The 13,761-nt window shown below is 44.2% G+C and overlaps 1 protein-coding gene across 8 annotated transcripts in view; it reads right to left on the bottom strand.

The window, feature by feature from the left end:
* The window catches only part of MAP2K4 (mitogen-activated protein kinase kinase 4), an 88,584-nt gene that overhangs the window by 49,570 nt on the left and 25,253 nt on the right, over positions 1–13,761 (bottom strand). For all 8 annotated transcript variants that reach the window (XM_040649617.2, XM_040649615.1, XM_040649614.2 and 5 more), the window contains one exon: positions 10,255–10,357. In XM_040649617.2, the coding sequence (XP_040505551.1) occupies positions 10,255–10,357 (103 nt within the window). The remainder of the gene's footprint in view (positions 1–10,254; positions 10,358–13,761) is intronic.

The raw sequence follows: 13,761 nt of genomic DNA, 5'->3' as shown, positions 1-13,761 counted from the left end.
GGCAAAACCAGTTGAGGCCTACAGGCCAATCCCCTCTTCCATCACATCCATCTCATTCACAGCTAAGTTCTACAAGTAGCTGTTCTCCTTGGGAGCACACTGTTCATTCCATCTGGACGTCCTTTGTGGTATGTGCTGAAAGCCACTCATTTATGCAAAAGATGAAGATATTAGCTGTTGATGATGGTGTTGAAGTAGTCTCCGAATCTGCAGACTCTACTCCCTTCATTCTCTATTTCTTAATGTTTCCATAAGACAGAAAGGATGACCAATTCCTTCAGTTTGAACCCATGCAGCAGAAAATTCAGTCCACCTCACTTTACTACAAAGTTGAAACTGATGTCCAAAGAGATGAGGTATGTTGGTCTTGCTCTGACAAAATGCAGCATAATTCTGAGTACACGGAATGACAACAGAGTTTATTTCTACAGTTTGCAACAGCAACTGTTTGGTGGGGTTTCCTGCAAGGATGTGCTTTGCAAGGTCCACATTTGGAAATGCAGGGGTCACGTCAAACTTTAAAACACAAACATGAATACTGACAGTTTCTAGATAAAAATCCCTTCTGCCATTTGTCACTGCCACACACACCAGCAAAAAGAGCCTGCAACTGACTGTCTTGCATTACGCAGAGTCCAACAGAGACAGTCACTTAGGCTATCAGACATCATCAGTCTGATACAGTAGAGACCACTTGTACAAAGGCATTGAGACTGTACCAACATAAGCAATATCCTACTTTGCTACCTATTAGTAATTATTGGAACAAAGTATTTATTTAATGTAGACACCAAACTGGGATAGAGGGGTGCATATAAACATATACATATTCAGACATTCTACATAATAATCAGCACAAGTAAAGTGTGCTGACTCCAGAAAGGTAACAAGGAAGTGATGTCCAGCACTGCAAAACTGAGCGCACAGCAGTGCCTCAGAAGCAGAAACTCAGAATTGAGCTGGACACCTATATGCTTCTGCACTGAAGCAGAAGACACAGACCTTCAGAGCTGGGATTTGGAAGAATCTACAGGATGAATGCTGGGATGTGTGAGCCAATCCCCAGAAAACAGTGCAAAGTAGGGTGCTTTGGAGGTTTTCTCTCACCTGAGCTTGGGTCAAATCCTCAATGGATTGTGCACATGGTGCTAAGATATATCATTTGGAATGATTTCCTTTGCATGAGAGCATAAACTGTGCATATGAGCCCAGAGTGCTCCATCACATTTTCCTCTCCAAACACCAGTGCATCTAAGCTCATAGTTACTGTGTATGCCCAAGGAGGGCAAGTGGGGATCTAGACTCTCTTAAGCCTCAGGACTTGGTCTGTGTTCCAGGAGACTGATCTGTAAAACACACAGAATGGAACAACACTTGTCCATGTTGAACCATAGCTAAGAAATCTGATTCTAGAAGAAAAAGTTAGAAGATAAATACCATGAGGATACTACAGTCTCTGATCTGTTATATAAATAAGAGTAACAGCATCTCCAGATCCCTGGCTAAATTTTAACTGAAACTGGCACCATGTTTTCAGAGCATGCCTTACAAACTTGGGAATTCAAATATGCTTAACTTCCCCTCAGACCTCAGGTGGTGCAGCTCAAGAGGTCCCAGAGACACCTTGGGGCATGGAGCACAACATAAAAGTGCCATGGGAAATTCTGGACCAAAAAGCTCCCATTTTCTGTCTAGCCCTATAGAAAAGATTTGGATATATGGGCCTGCTGAATGTTTTTAAAATTCACACACACTAAGCTTTGACAAACAGCTTGTATTTAAACATGTACTGCTGCCATTGCTAGGAGATACAGCACCTACAAATAAAGGAAAGGAAAAAGAAATATTTATTTCTACTACCACAATAATATGAAGGGCACAGAAGAGCTGATACCATTTCTAAAACTACTTGTCGCTTTTCTTAAATAAGCAGCACAGTTGTTACATCTTTGTGTGAAGTATCCAGCTATGGCAGGGCCAGATGCGCTCCTCCTGATGTGTGAAGGGAGTTGTATCTCTGGAGTCTCTGGGGTCTACTAAACTCTGATGCCACAGCTGCTGCCCCAGCCAGACCCAGCACATTCTTTGAATGACTGGGATACAACCAGCGTAAATAAATACAACCAAAATTCTTAAACCACACCGAACACTCAGTACTTCTGAAATCTTGAACTGCTTCTGAATAAAAGAGCATTGTCCCTCCTGCCAAACATAGCAAGGGTACTGCCCTTCCAAATCCATAATGCCATGGGGAAAATTTCTAGCCCTCCAATGGTCAGGACAACAGACATTTTTCAAACTGTTTTCCTCATCAGATCACACAAATTCATTACCAGAGAATCCACCTTATTCTCAGCTTATAAGCCCAGCTGACAAAACAAGAAACATGGCTACAGCCTGGCTCTTCTCTGGGCTCTGGAGAGTAACACATACCTTCAGAGCTGGAGGCTGGTCCTGAGCACACTGCTTTGCCCCAAGCGCACATGGAGTTGAGGTTGATGACCCCTAAAGAATCTCAGGAAAGAATCTGGTCTCTCAGGGAGCCACGTTACTGGACAAGGGGAAGGCAGCACATCTCACTAGAAGATATTCACTGGAAAGAAACCTACTGGATCCAAGGGAGACCATCACACAGCTGTGCTCTTCTGTACAGCCTCTTCATGGAACAACATGCAGCCAAACTGATGCAGGGTTGATGGTGAATGTAAAGTTCTTGAGTATGAGCACTTCTACCCAACTGCTCTATGTGACAACTTTCCAATTTCTATCAAATCAAAATGCTCCAACTTCTTCCACACAGCAAATTTAAGAAATAATATTAAACTCAACTCAACCAAAAAAAAAAAAGTGGAAATCAACTACTCGTCTTCAGAGAAACTCCTCACATACCACACTGGTGTCCTTGGTGCAGGAAAACTGTAAAAACACCCCCACAGAAAGCAGATAATGGCAGCTCTACTTCTGTCTCTCTTCCCAACATCCCTCACCCATGCTGCCAGTTAAAATATGCTTAAGGAGACAGCAAGTATGTTAGATATCAGGCCTTGAGTAAGAAAATGCTGCAAGTTCAGAGAAATTTCCTAAGTCTGCCTTGGATACCTGTGTCTCAGCTGCTAGGGCCTGCAAGTGACCAGAGCAAGCCACATCCACATCCCCACCAGCGGCCCCGCACAGGTGCCTGTGGCTAGAAGCTCCAGCCCTCCCCACCTCCTGCTCCCCCGTGCTGCCAGCCACCAGCTCTTCTACACCCACCACCCAGAGTGCCGAGCACGTCTTGGCAGCCCCTGCTAAGTCTGGGGATTTTGGAAAGTAACTGCACTGTCGCTCTCACAGCCTCCTGACCTCTCCATCTCTTTTCCTCACCACAGAAGAGGTGGATGACCACATAAACACCAGAAACAGCATCACTTTTACTCCGCACAGCATACAGAGAGCACCAAAGCTATAAGGTCAAAACCCTGAATGGGAAGCTCTGGCTGCTGCCACACACACACGCAAGAGCCAGGACCACGGATTCTAATTACACCAGCAACAAGCCAAGCAATACAAAGTTACACCCTGAATCACAATATGATATCAGAAGATCCATGCTGAGCTCACTACTCTGTCACACTCTTCTGATGCAGCCTTTACCTCTCCCAAACCACATTATGCCCCAACTTCCCATCTGCAAAACAGAATTTCCTGCAACCTTTAGGTTTGCAAAGCCAAATTGATGAACATATGTACAGCACTCAGAAGCTATGGTAACAGGAGTCAGATAAGGCTGTATTTGAGTTAGCTACCTAAATGCCAATGATTAGTTCTGAGCAGCCCACATCACAACAGCATAGCAGGAAGCACCTTTGAAAAATCAACATGAATTAGCTTAACGGAGATGTACAAAGCCCAATTTCAGAAGCAGGGTGAGGCCTGAGATATCAAAACTCTTGCACAAAGAAGAAAATAGTCCTGCCGGGACCCCAGTGCCTACAGGATATGGAAATTGCTAGAGAAATTTATTCTAAGAAACAGCAGACATTCATAAGCTCCCCTGCAGAGCGGAATCAGCATATTACATTTCAAGGCCAGGCTGGATGTGGCTCTGGGCAGCCCAGTCCGGTGGTTGGCGACCCTGCACATAGCAGGGGGGTTGAAACTAGATGATCATGGTGGTCCTTTTCAACCCAGGCCATTCTATGATTATATGATGATTCTATGATCAGATTAATACAAAAACTTAGAAGGTGACAATAAAAAAGATCTTAAGGTAGTGTGTATGTTCAGACAGAACTTCACACTAACTTTGGTTGCACCTTCTCTGAAGAGGTGATCTATCTAGGGTTTGAGACACTGAACACAGATGTTTTACAAACCTTACCACCTCTTTGTCTGAAAGGCCAGAGATATCACTGGCTAAACAAATTCATAAACTTCTGGAAGAAGAGTGTTAAACATAGGAAAGTTAATCAATTTGGGAGGACATGGTTTATCAATTTTGAGGGACATGGTTTAGCGAGAACCATTGGTGATGGGTGAATGGTTGGACTGGATGATCCTGTGGGCCTCCTCCAACCTTTGCGATTCTATGATTCTATGAATTTGTCAAAAAAGCTCCTATGGGATATAGAAGATACACAAAAGCCATTGCTATAGCACTGAAATTACAGGGAGGTCTGCAATGTAAGCGAAAACCTGTTTGCTGCAGACTCACTCAAACATTTTTAAGTATTTGCTGGATCTCTGAAGGTTTCCATCTTACTTGTGCTTACTTGAAAACACATGCAAGTTTCCCACTCAATATATCCGGACAGTACAACTTCCAGGAAATGCTGCAAAACTGTCACTGAAGAAAAAAAAAAGCAACAAAAAACAACAACACATGTTCTTAATTGATATCTTTTACAATGAAACCTACGTCTGAGGCTTCCAGGCATCCCACTCTGAAACGAGAAGGTATCATGCAGCAGGAAGGAATCAGAAATTAGTAGCAATAAAGATGTGAATTAACTGTGAGATAAATGGGGAACAGACAGAACTATTTACAAGAAATTTCACACAAGTAATTGGGAACATGCCAACATAGGATATTCCGCTTTGTTTTTTAATATTTTCCAGACAAGTAGTAGAAACTCTCAGAGCTCTCCTAAGGAACTCAGCCATTTGCAGACTGTACTTACAGAGCCCAAAACCACATGTCAGAAAGGTTTGGAAAAATGTAAGAGAAGACTGAAAGAGGAGAGACACTTCAGACAGATTTTAGGACAGCCAGAAAAATCCTTTCCAGGAATAAAAACAGTCCCTGAACTGTATAGAAATAAAGAAAGCAGCGGAGTCTGAAATGCAACTGGATCTCATTTTGCTTTTGAAGCACCCGGCTTCAGAGCTCTAAACCAAACATCTGCATACACACTCCTGGGGCATCTATCTGGAAAACATGTGCAACTCTCCAGACCACAAGGGGAAGAAGATCCAGAGGGCACCTCTGGAAGTTTAAGCCATGATGCATCCATGAAGATGCCCATGTGTCGCAGTAAGGCCATAGAGTCCAACAGACCTACAGTTCACAGTTCAGAAGCTGAGTTTTGTGAGCATTAAGAAAAGAGTGTTTCATCTTGACACCTTTCCAGATAAGGCTGCAATGCTCTATGTTGAAGTTCTAAAGAAAGGACCTCAGAAACTCAGCAAACTTCCCAGATAGCGGTCAGGATGCTCAACAACATGCTGCACACCAGATGCCAAACAAAATTCTTTGTGTACATTCATTTGCCAGCAGGTGGATCTAAAACCTGCAGTCTGAAATCCAGATCAAGTGCACCAAATGAGAGCAGTGCTTTCCAGAAAGCTGAGAAATCACCAACAGCCAAGTGAACAACTAGGTTCAGCAGACACCAGTGAGGGCCAGCCCAGCACATGCAGTGCCAGCAGACCCCCTGTGCACAGCTATGGGAGACCACATTGATCTTGCTTCGGTGTGAACTGAATCTCCTTTCAGTGAGGGTCACCGGTCACAGATAGCTCTGTAGAACTTACACCTTGATAATTATTGCAGCTCATTTTGCTTGTGACCTAAAACTTAAGAGACAGAACAGATGACGTAAAAGGTGAGATGCTTTTCAGACTCCATACATTTCCCTGGCCTGGGGTCTCAGCTGTCAGTAAATCCCTCCGAGTATGAATTTTACCTTCCAAAGTCAGTTTAACTGGAGAATCATGTTGAATGGACATCACTGTGCTTCAAGTAATGTTCAGAATACAGCTTTTATTTTTACTTCAGTAATTCTAAAACGCTTTATTTTTCAAATTAATCTACATAATTTGGGCTCCACTCCTCCTTTTCTCTGTACAGGTCATGTGCAATACTATGAATGCAGCTGTGCCAGACACCCTGCAGGCAGGCTGGGTAGAATGTCCTAACAAGAACAGATCCCCTGTACTCACAAAGTAAATTTGGTGCTAACAGACACAGCTGGACTGCACAGGATGCACATTCTCTACAGCTTCACGCTCCATTAGTCACGTGCTCACAGACCTTGAATTCATCTTCCTTCCAAGCCCTCTGCCTTGGTCCTGCTGTGAATGCTTCACCCTGGAGCTCACCGATCTCCATAGGAAAGCCACCCGCAGGGCAACTCTCAGCTGTAGTAAGGCACCTCAGTGTCACCAGGAAGGGACATTTCAGGGAGACATACTCTTCAATTCCAGCAACTAGATAGGTATCTCTGATTTCTAACCTCATCCAAATCCATCACAGAGGTGACACTCCAGGACAGCTAGTAGCAGGTGGTGGGAGCGGGAAAGACAGGAGGTGTCCCTAGGTGCCATGGGCTACATAAAGACAGAGCAGGTAGAGCACAGCTACTAGTGATCAGCATCTCCTGGCTCTAAGGCTATCAACAGAGATGCCACAGCAAAGCTTAGAGGTGCTGACCTCTCCTAGGCCATTCCAGCTCCCACCCCTGCCTTCCCACTTGCCCTGTGCGGCCGGGCTTTCCTTGGTCCCGCTCCAAGCCCTGCCCTGTCTCCATACCAGCCCATGGCAGCACTCTGACTTACTGTACTTCCTGGAGGGTGCAGCCCCAACCTGAGAACCAAACTCTAAGACATGGCTTAAAAATGCTGCAGGTATGAAAGAAAAGACAAGGTAGGGGCTGGACAAAGATTTAGGGACCTGTCCCAATTTTCTCTGCTCTGCAGGGATTATGTCACCTAGGATCTCCTTCACTGGATGCGGCATTCCAGGGCACAAACTGTGCATGAGCAAAAAGCTCTACTTATGAGAGCAGAGAAGCACTGGGAGCACCCTCCTAACAGAGGGACACAGGGCCCTCACTGGGTTATAGTGGATGCTCTCTGTCCTGGCATGCAAAGCAACCGGGAAGCATTGGTCAGAGCTTAATAACATTGTGTCTTACAATTAGAATTTCACAGTCTTTGAAATTGTTCCTCCAGTAACATCAGGTGACTAGTAGCAGGGAATTGAGTCAGATAGCATGACCACTCACCAAGGAAATCTTCCTGTGGAAACCTGACCAAGCACTGGGCTTTAGCTCCCCTCAAGCCAGCATCTTCTCTGCTCACACGAGGTAAGTTCTACCCTTGGTTTAGTGTGATTCCAAAATTATTTCCTCCTCTGGAAAGTTTCTTACATTCCCGAGACTCCTCAAACCAAGAAGGAAGCCCTACAGAGAAGTTCAAAGTTGCACCTTTACAGGGTATGCAATGGCCATACACATCTTACCAGGGTACAAAGCCTTGGCACCAACAAGCACCCAGGCTGTAATTGATATCCCAGCACAATGTCTTCCCTCTTCAGCAGTGGTTTAGTGGTTTCTTTGCTTGAGAGATGCAATTTACATGAAGTCTCTCTCCTAATACACCACATGGGCACGAAGTACCCCACTACCACACCCTTACCTGAATAACCATCAGTCCAGGCTGACAGCTCCCTGACCAAAACCTATTGATCAAGTAAAACACAGCTAACAGGTAATTTTTATCTCATGGCACCTGCAGGTCACTGCTGACCGCATCCTCTTGCTCACCACAGCTCACTGACAGAGCTCAGAAAGCAAAGGAAACAGAGGCATTTGCTGGCAGGAACCTCTGCCCTCCTGGAGAGAGGAGGCACTGCACAGCTTCCAGATTGGTGGATCCAAGCCACAGAAACTCAAATTTCATGCAAGAAATTGACTTCGCTGTATCTTCAGATCCACCCATCTGGATCAACAAAGTCTACACAGGGAAACCCACAGCAGCGTTGAGCCAGCACTCATCTCAGGAAGTCAAACTTGGCACCAGCGAGCCCGAGTCCATTCAGTTCCATCACATCTTGAAGGGAGAATGCAGATGGGCCCAGAGGGCTGGAATATCCACTTCAAAACTAGTCTATAAGCTTTTCCAGGCAACAGAGGAGAAAAATCAGTCTTTTCTGGGGAAGTGTGGAAGGAGACAGACACATCACTGAGATGTACCAACCGCGAGAGAAACATTTGCATCGCTGGGAGAAGCGTGTAACCAGAAGATCCAAACGCTGCCTGTGAGAACAGCATCTGCTACAAACAACGTGAGGATAACCTAGCTCTATCCAAACTTATTCAGCTTCAACACAGATAAAGTAATCCAACCAACAGCACTGATCTCCTTCAAACAGAAACCACTACTACAACTTGTAGCATCCCAAGAAAATTTTAATGCAGGTGCATCATCATTACTTTTGGCACTTCAACAGCTATTGTATCAAAACCAAAACATTTCCGACTCCTTTAAAGCAGTTACATGGTTCACCAGCTCAGGATCCAACCCCCACCAATGACTGCAGCTCGCATGGAGACAGAGCAGTAACATCTTAATGGACAACAATGACAGTCACCTGCACAAACATAATACTAAATATGTCACCAGTCAACAGTGATAGCTCCTCTATGATAAACAGGAGCCACGGTGACTTCCAAGTGAATCCAAGACAGAGATCCATGGAGATAAACACAGGCAAGTCAAAGCCCTGTAGATGGCTGATGTTGGGAACTCACTAGCTGAGACTAAACCCCTTATTCCTCAGAGAGGAAAGAAGGTGGGGTTCTACAAAAAAACTGTTACAAGGATTTGATGATATTGAGGGAGACACACAAAAAGTGAATATATAAATTCTAGCTTTACAACCAGAAAGAATACTCTATTTCAGAGAAGAAAATAGAGAGAAAGAGAGAGGACTTGCCAGAAATTTCATTTGGAATGGTAAGAGGAATCTTCTAAAACGCTCCATAAAATTTCTAGGTGTTGAAAATACCAGCAATAGCTCATCAGAAACATGTTTCTAACTCAGGTAAAACTTGCTTGAAGATCTCCAGCATAAAAGAAGCTACCAGAAACAGGAAGAAACCACTGAGAATATATCTTGGGAAAGCAGAAGGTACCAAGCTGAAGGAAAGAGGCAACAACATGCACAGCAAAGCAGAAGCACACTACAACCAAGGACACTCTGAAGAGTCCAGGCAGAGGGTGAAGCTTCAGGTGCAGTTTTTGAGACTTGCCACTGACAGAACTCTTGGGACCTGGTAGGGAACTTGAAGAGGAAAAACTCGGGACATCTTTGCAAGCTATCTGCATTCTGCAATTTCACACAGACAGTCTGCGGGTGGGTCACCCATCAATCTAGATTGGTGGATCTGAGGATATAATGTTAATACTTTCTGTGACAAGGTATTACTATTATTTACTAGTGTCAGAAACAGCTCTGTGCCACACTTGCATTTAAACTTTAGACAGGGACATGCTGAAGCTAGAGAGCTAGAAAATTCAGGGAGAGCTAATCAACGTATAACTCCCTTGAATCTTCATATTGGTAGAAATGCATTCCTCAAACTTTTCCATTTTAGTGCTAAAGAATCTAGCACAATTTTGTATTTCACAAGTAACACAGAAACAAGAACATCTCTCTAATGAAAAGTAATAAGCAGTGAATAAAGAGACAGGAAAATGACAGTGAACAGGTCTTGTATTATCAGCTACAATTTATCTGAAGTTAATCAACTCTGGATGGCAGTAGCTCCAGTGTAAGAGGAAGATTTCAAATTCAACAATTTCAATTCTGAGAAGAATTTAAAAAAAAAAACAAAACAAGAAAACCCCACCTCTTTTACATTGAATCAAATGGACAGATTTGAACAACCTAGAAAAAACTGAAGTATTCAGCCTGCATTTAAAATAAAACTGCTTACTGGCTAAGTTATTTCAAAGATGTTTCACTAGTTGTGCCTTTGGCTTTATACTCACATGTGTGGATTTTGGAAAGGAACTCCTGAGGTGTTCAGAGTAAACCTTGCCGTGGACTTGAAAGGTGGATTTGCAAAATTTAACTTCAGCGCTTTGCGTTTACCTGGGAGACAACGGACATAAAGTAAATGTTCTGTCAGCAACAAAACAGCATTTTGTAAGAGCATCTGGAAACAAGCAGAAAAAATGTAACACTGTAAGAAAAGGAAAATACATTTCACAATCCTCATTTAAACACATTTCACGCTGAGCTCAACTCCAGCCAGGTGGCAAAGGGGACTTGCTCTACTTGGCACATCTACCTGTGTGCCAGGATGGACAGCAAAGGTAGAGGGGAAGCACCGGATGTCTTATATGAAACCCCAGCTGCAGAAGCACTGACGTTCCTCGGCCTCACAGCAAATTAAGCATAATCAGGCTTAAGTGAGGGTGGAGGAGATATGCTGTGTGCTCCTACTGCCAAGTGGGTCACCGAGCAGAAAGCAAAGCTCAGCCCATCACAGCAGCGACCAGGGGGGAGAAATCTTTACTCTGCAGCCAGCTGAAACACTGTGCAGAAAAAGATACAGAAATAGGAAGGTAGAAATGGGAGGGAAAGCTGCTGGGCACCACTCCAGCTACCAGCTATGTATTTCTTAAGCACCATCAGAATCAGAGCCTACAGAAGTAAGACATCCCTCCCCAGCCCTCCTACTGGGCTGGGCTCCCCAGCCCTCCTACTGGGCTCCCACCTTGTTCCCATGTGGGTTCAGGAAACCCAGGCACAAGGCAGCCCCACACCAACACAGTGCAGCCGGGGCCTGCTCTGCCCACAGCCTCCCAGGACTCTGAGCACAAACCCCCCAGAGGTACTCACCTCCTGGGCAGGGGCCTGAAACTCAGCGCTACCTGCAGGTCGGGCACTGCAACCACCCACCCTGCAAGGCACCAGCCTTCAGCAATGAACCCAATACCCAAACTTCTCCAGCACCTTTCTGCCTGTGCCTTGAGGTGGATTTGCCTGTGCCCTGAGGAGGATCCCTGAAGGGATCATATTCCTAAACATACCATGGGCCTGCTGGGAAAAGCAGAGAACACTGTGGACCACAACGCCTGAGCAAAAGCACCACCCCACTCTGCACTGCTCCTCTACCCTGCACAAAGGGATATGTGTTTTTAGTGACTTCAGGACAATGGGAAGAGAAAAAACTAGTTACAAGTCAAAGCCATGAAATACTACCCGCCATTCCAGACAGGCCCATAGCATATGGAACTCCACAGTGCTCCTCTGACCTTCCCTGTTTGGTATCTTCATTTCGGGATGATCTCCTATTTCCTCTATAAGACCTTTTATTTTTCAAGCACTGATGCATACTTCTAGCTTCAACCCTGCTGCAATACAATAAGCTGTTTGGAAATATCTGCCTACACATTACATTTTCTAAGCATCACCTGAATTGTTACACGCAAGAGATTTGTAGGAAATGCAACAGCACAAAACCAATTATTCAAAGCTTTGCATTCCACCATCAAAAATAAAAAACCACATCATTCTTAGTTGACAGTTCACCTGCAGATTTCCACAAGGCCCCAGCTGGTGATACAGGACCTTACATCACTACTGATAAGAGAGAAGAGGGTCAGTGAGGTTGCCCAGCCCGGGGACCCAGCATGACGCACAGCAGGCTGTGGTGAGGACAGCAGCACTGCAGAGCTCAGTGCTCCCAAGGTGTCTTTCTTGGGCATATTACCTGAATGACATTATACAGTATGGGCAGGGCTGCAGAACTGCATGGAAACAAACAATAAGATACTTGTTTTTAAAAACTGTGAACACAGTGCAAGAGGGTGATCGATGAACAGCTTTGCTCATCCCAAAAGTGAACCCATTCATCAGAATACAGAGAAATGCCACTGCTGGTGCTGACAGCTGAAGTACTTTGGGGTAGTTCTGCCCTTGGACTGGGTCTGGGGATTTACAGCTTCCATCATTTTTCTGGTTTTGTTTTATTCACATGCCTGAAACTGTACATCCTCCTCTTCCTGGGGCAACAGTACAGTGCCATAAGATTTTCCATGTGGAACCACAACATTTACATGACATGAGCATTTGTCCCTGAAGTGGCCCTACACCGAAAGCTACACAATTAGCTATAAGCTCCCATCAGTAAGATTTCCTCTTCTGAAGACCCGTTCCCATTCTTTACCTACCTGCAACACTCTATGCACTAAATTTCCTCGTACTGAGTGTACATTTGTTTTTAAATCACGGTTAAACATCAATCTATGAACTTCTTTGTCATTAAGTTTCTAAGAATAGTTTCAACGATGTCAATTCAACTCCTGAACCTGGACAGATCCAATAAACACAGAAGCATGACCTCTTTCTGGAAGGCAAACGGGATGGTTTGGTTTGCTTTTTCCTCAAGTTCTTAACAAGGAAAAGGACTAGGGGAGGCACAGTCACGATGAGAAATGCTGGGAGTTTCCATTCACACAAACTGTAAACAAAATCTACATGAAACAACACAGCATGTCCTTCTCATCAACAGCCTTTCGAAATCAAGCACTTCAGCTACCCAGTCTGGGTTGTGAGTTTCATTCCAAAGATCTGAAAGCTTCATGCCCTCACTGCTTGCAAAAACTTCACTCAAAACTAATACAGGCAAAAGAGCTTCTTTAGATACGTGTGTTTGGCTGGTGATTTTAGCACAGATTAAATTCAGACCACCCAGTTCTTCCCTCTAAAATAAAGAGGCCAAGGACTGATGTTGCTTCTGAAACAAGCTAATTCCGCTATCAACATCAAGGCTGCATGCACAATGTTGTCCTAAAACATGCTGTAGAAAGACCCACTTCATTTAAGCACCCTCTAAAGGTTTTGCTAACAATACGTAATTCTGAACATAGGCTGCTCCAGCATTCACATCTCTGGAAATTATGAATGCACCAGAGAAGCAAACATTCAGGAAAAACAACAAGCAGAACAACACCCCTCATTTTGGAACATACTGCTGTCTCATAAATGAGGCAAAAACCAGACCTGAAACTATGATGGTTTTTCAGCTAAGGTCTTACCAATTTTGACTGACAGATTTGTTAAGCTGCATGTTAATGGTCATAACGATGTTATTTTTTGAATGCAAGATGGCCTTGGCTTTGTTGAAGTGGTAAAAAAGCTTATGTTTTGGAGGCATCTAACCAGGATTATAACTACCATAGGCTGTACTTACCTCAGACCCCAAACAGGTTTTGATCTGAAGTTAATTTCTATCCATAAAATGATAGTAATACTCATTCCAAAGTACTACAATCATTAAATAATTGTGTTCTTCTTTAAAAAGGATCTGAAAACAAGATACGGCTTTAGCATCAGGCTGCTACACAGCACAGAAGTAACAGAGATGCTTTCCCTGTGTCCTGCAATTCAACAGCCATGCATCCCTTGGCATTTCAATGACCAAGGGCCAAAAAGGACCCTATGAAAGAAAAGCAGCTGGGAAGGCTTGCCAGGTGCACACTGGAGGT

This window comes from Gallus gallus, chromosome 18 (genome assembly GCF_016699485.2).
Source record: "Gallus gallus isolate bGalGal1 chromosome 18, bGalGal1.mat.broiler.GRCg7b, whole genome shotgun sequence".
NCBI classification, from domain to species: domain Eukaryota; kingdom Metazoa; phylum Chordata; class Aves; order Galliformes; family Phasianidae; genus Gallus; species Gallus gallus.
Note: the sequence above shows the minus strand (reverse complement) of the source record. Positions and strands in the feature narration are given on the sequence as shown.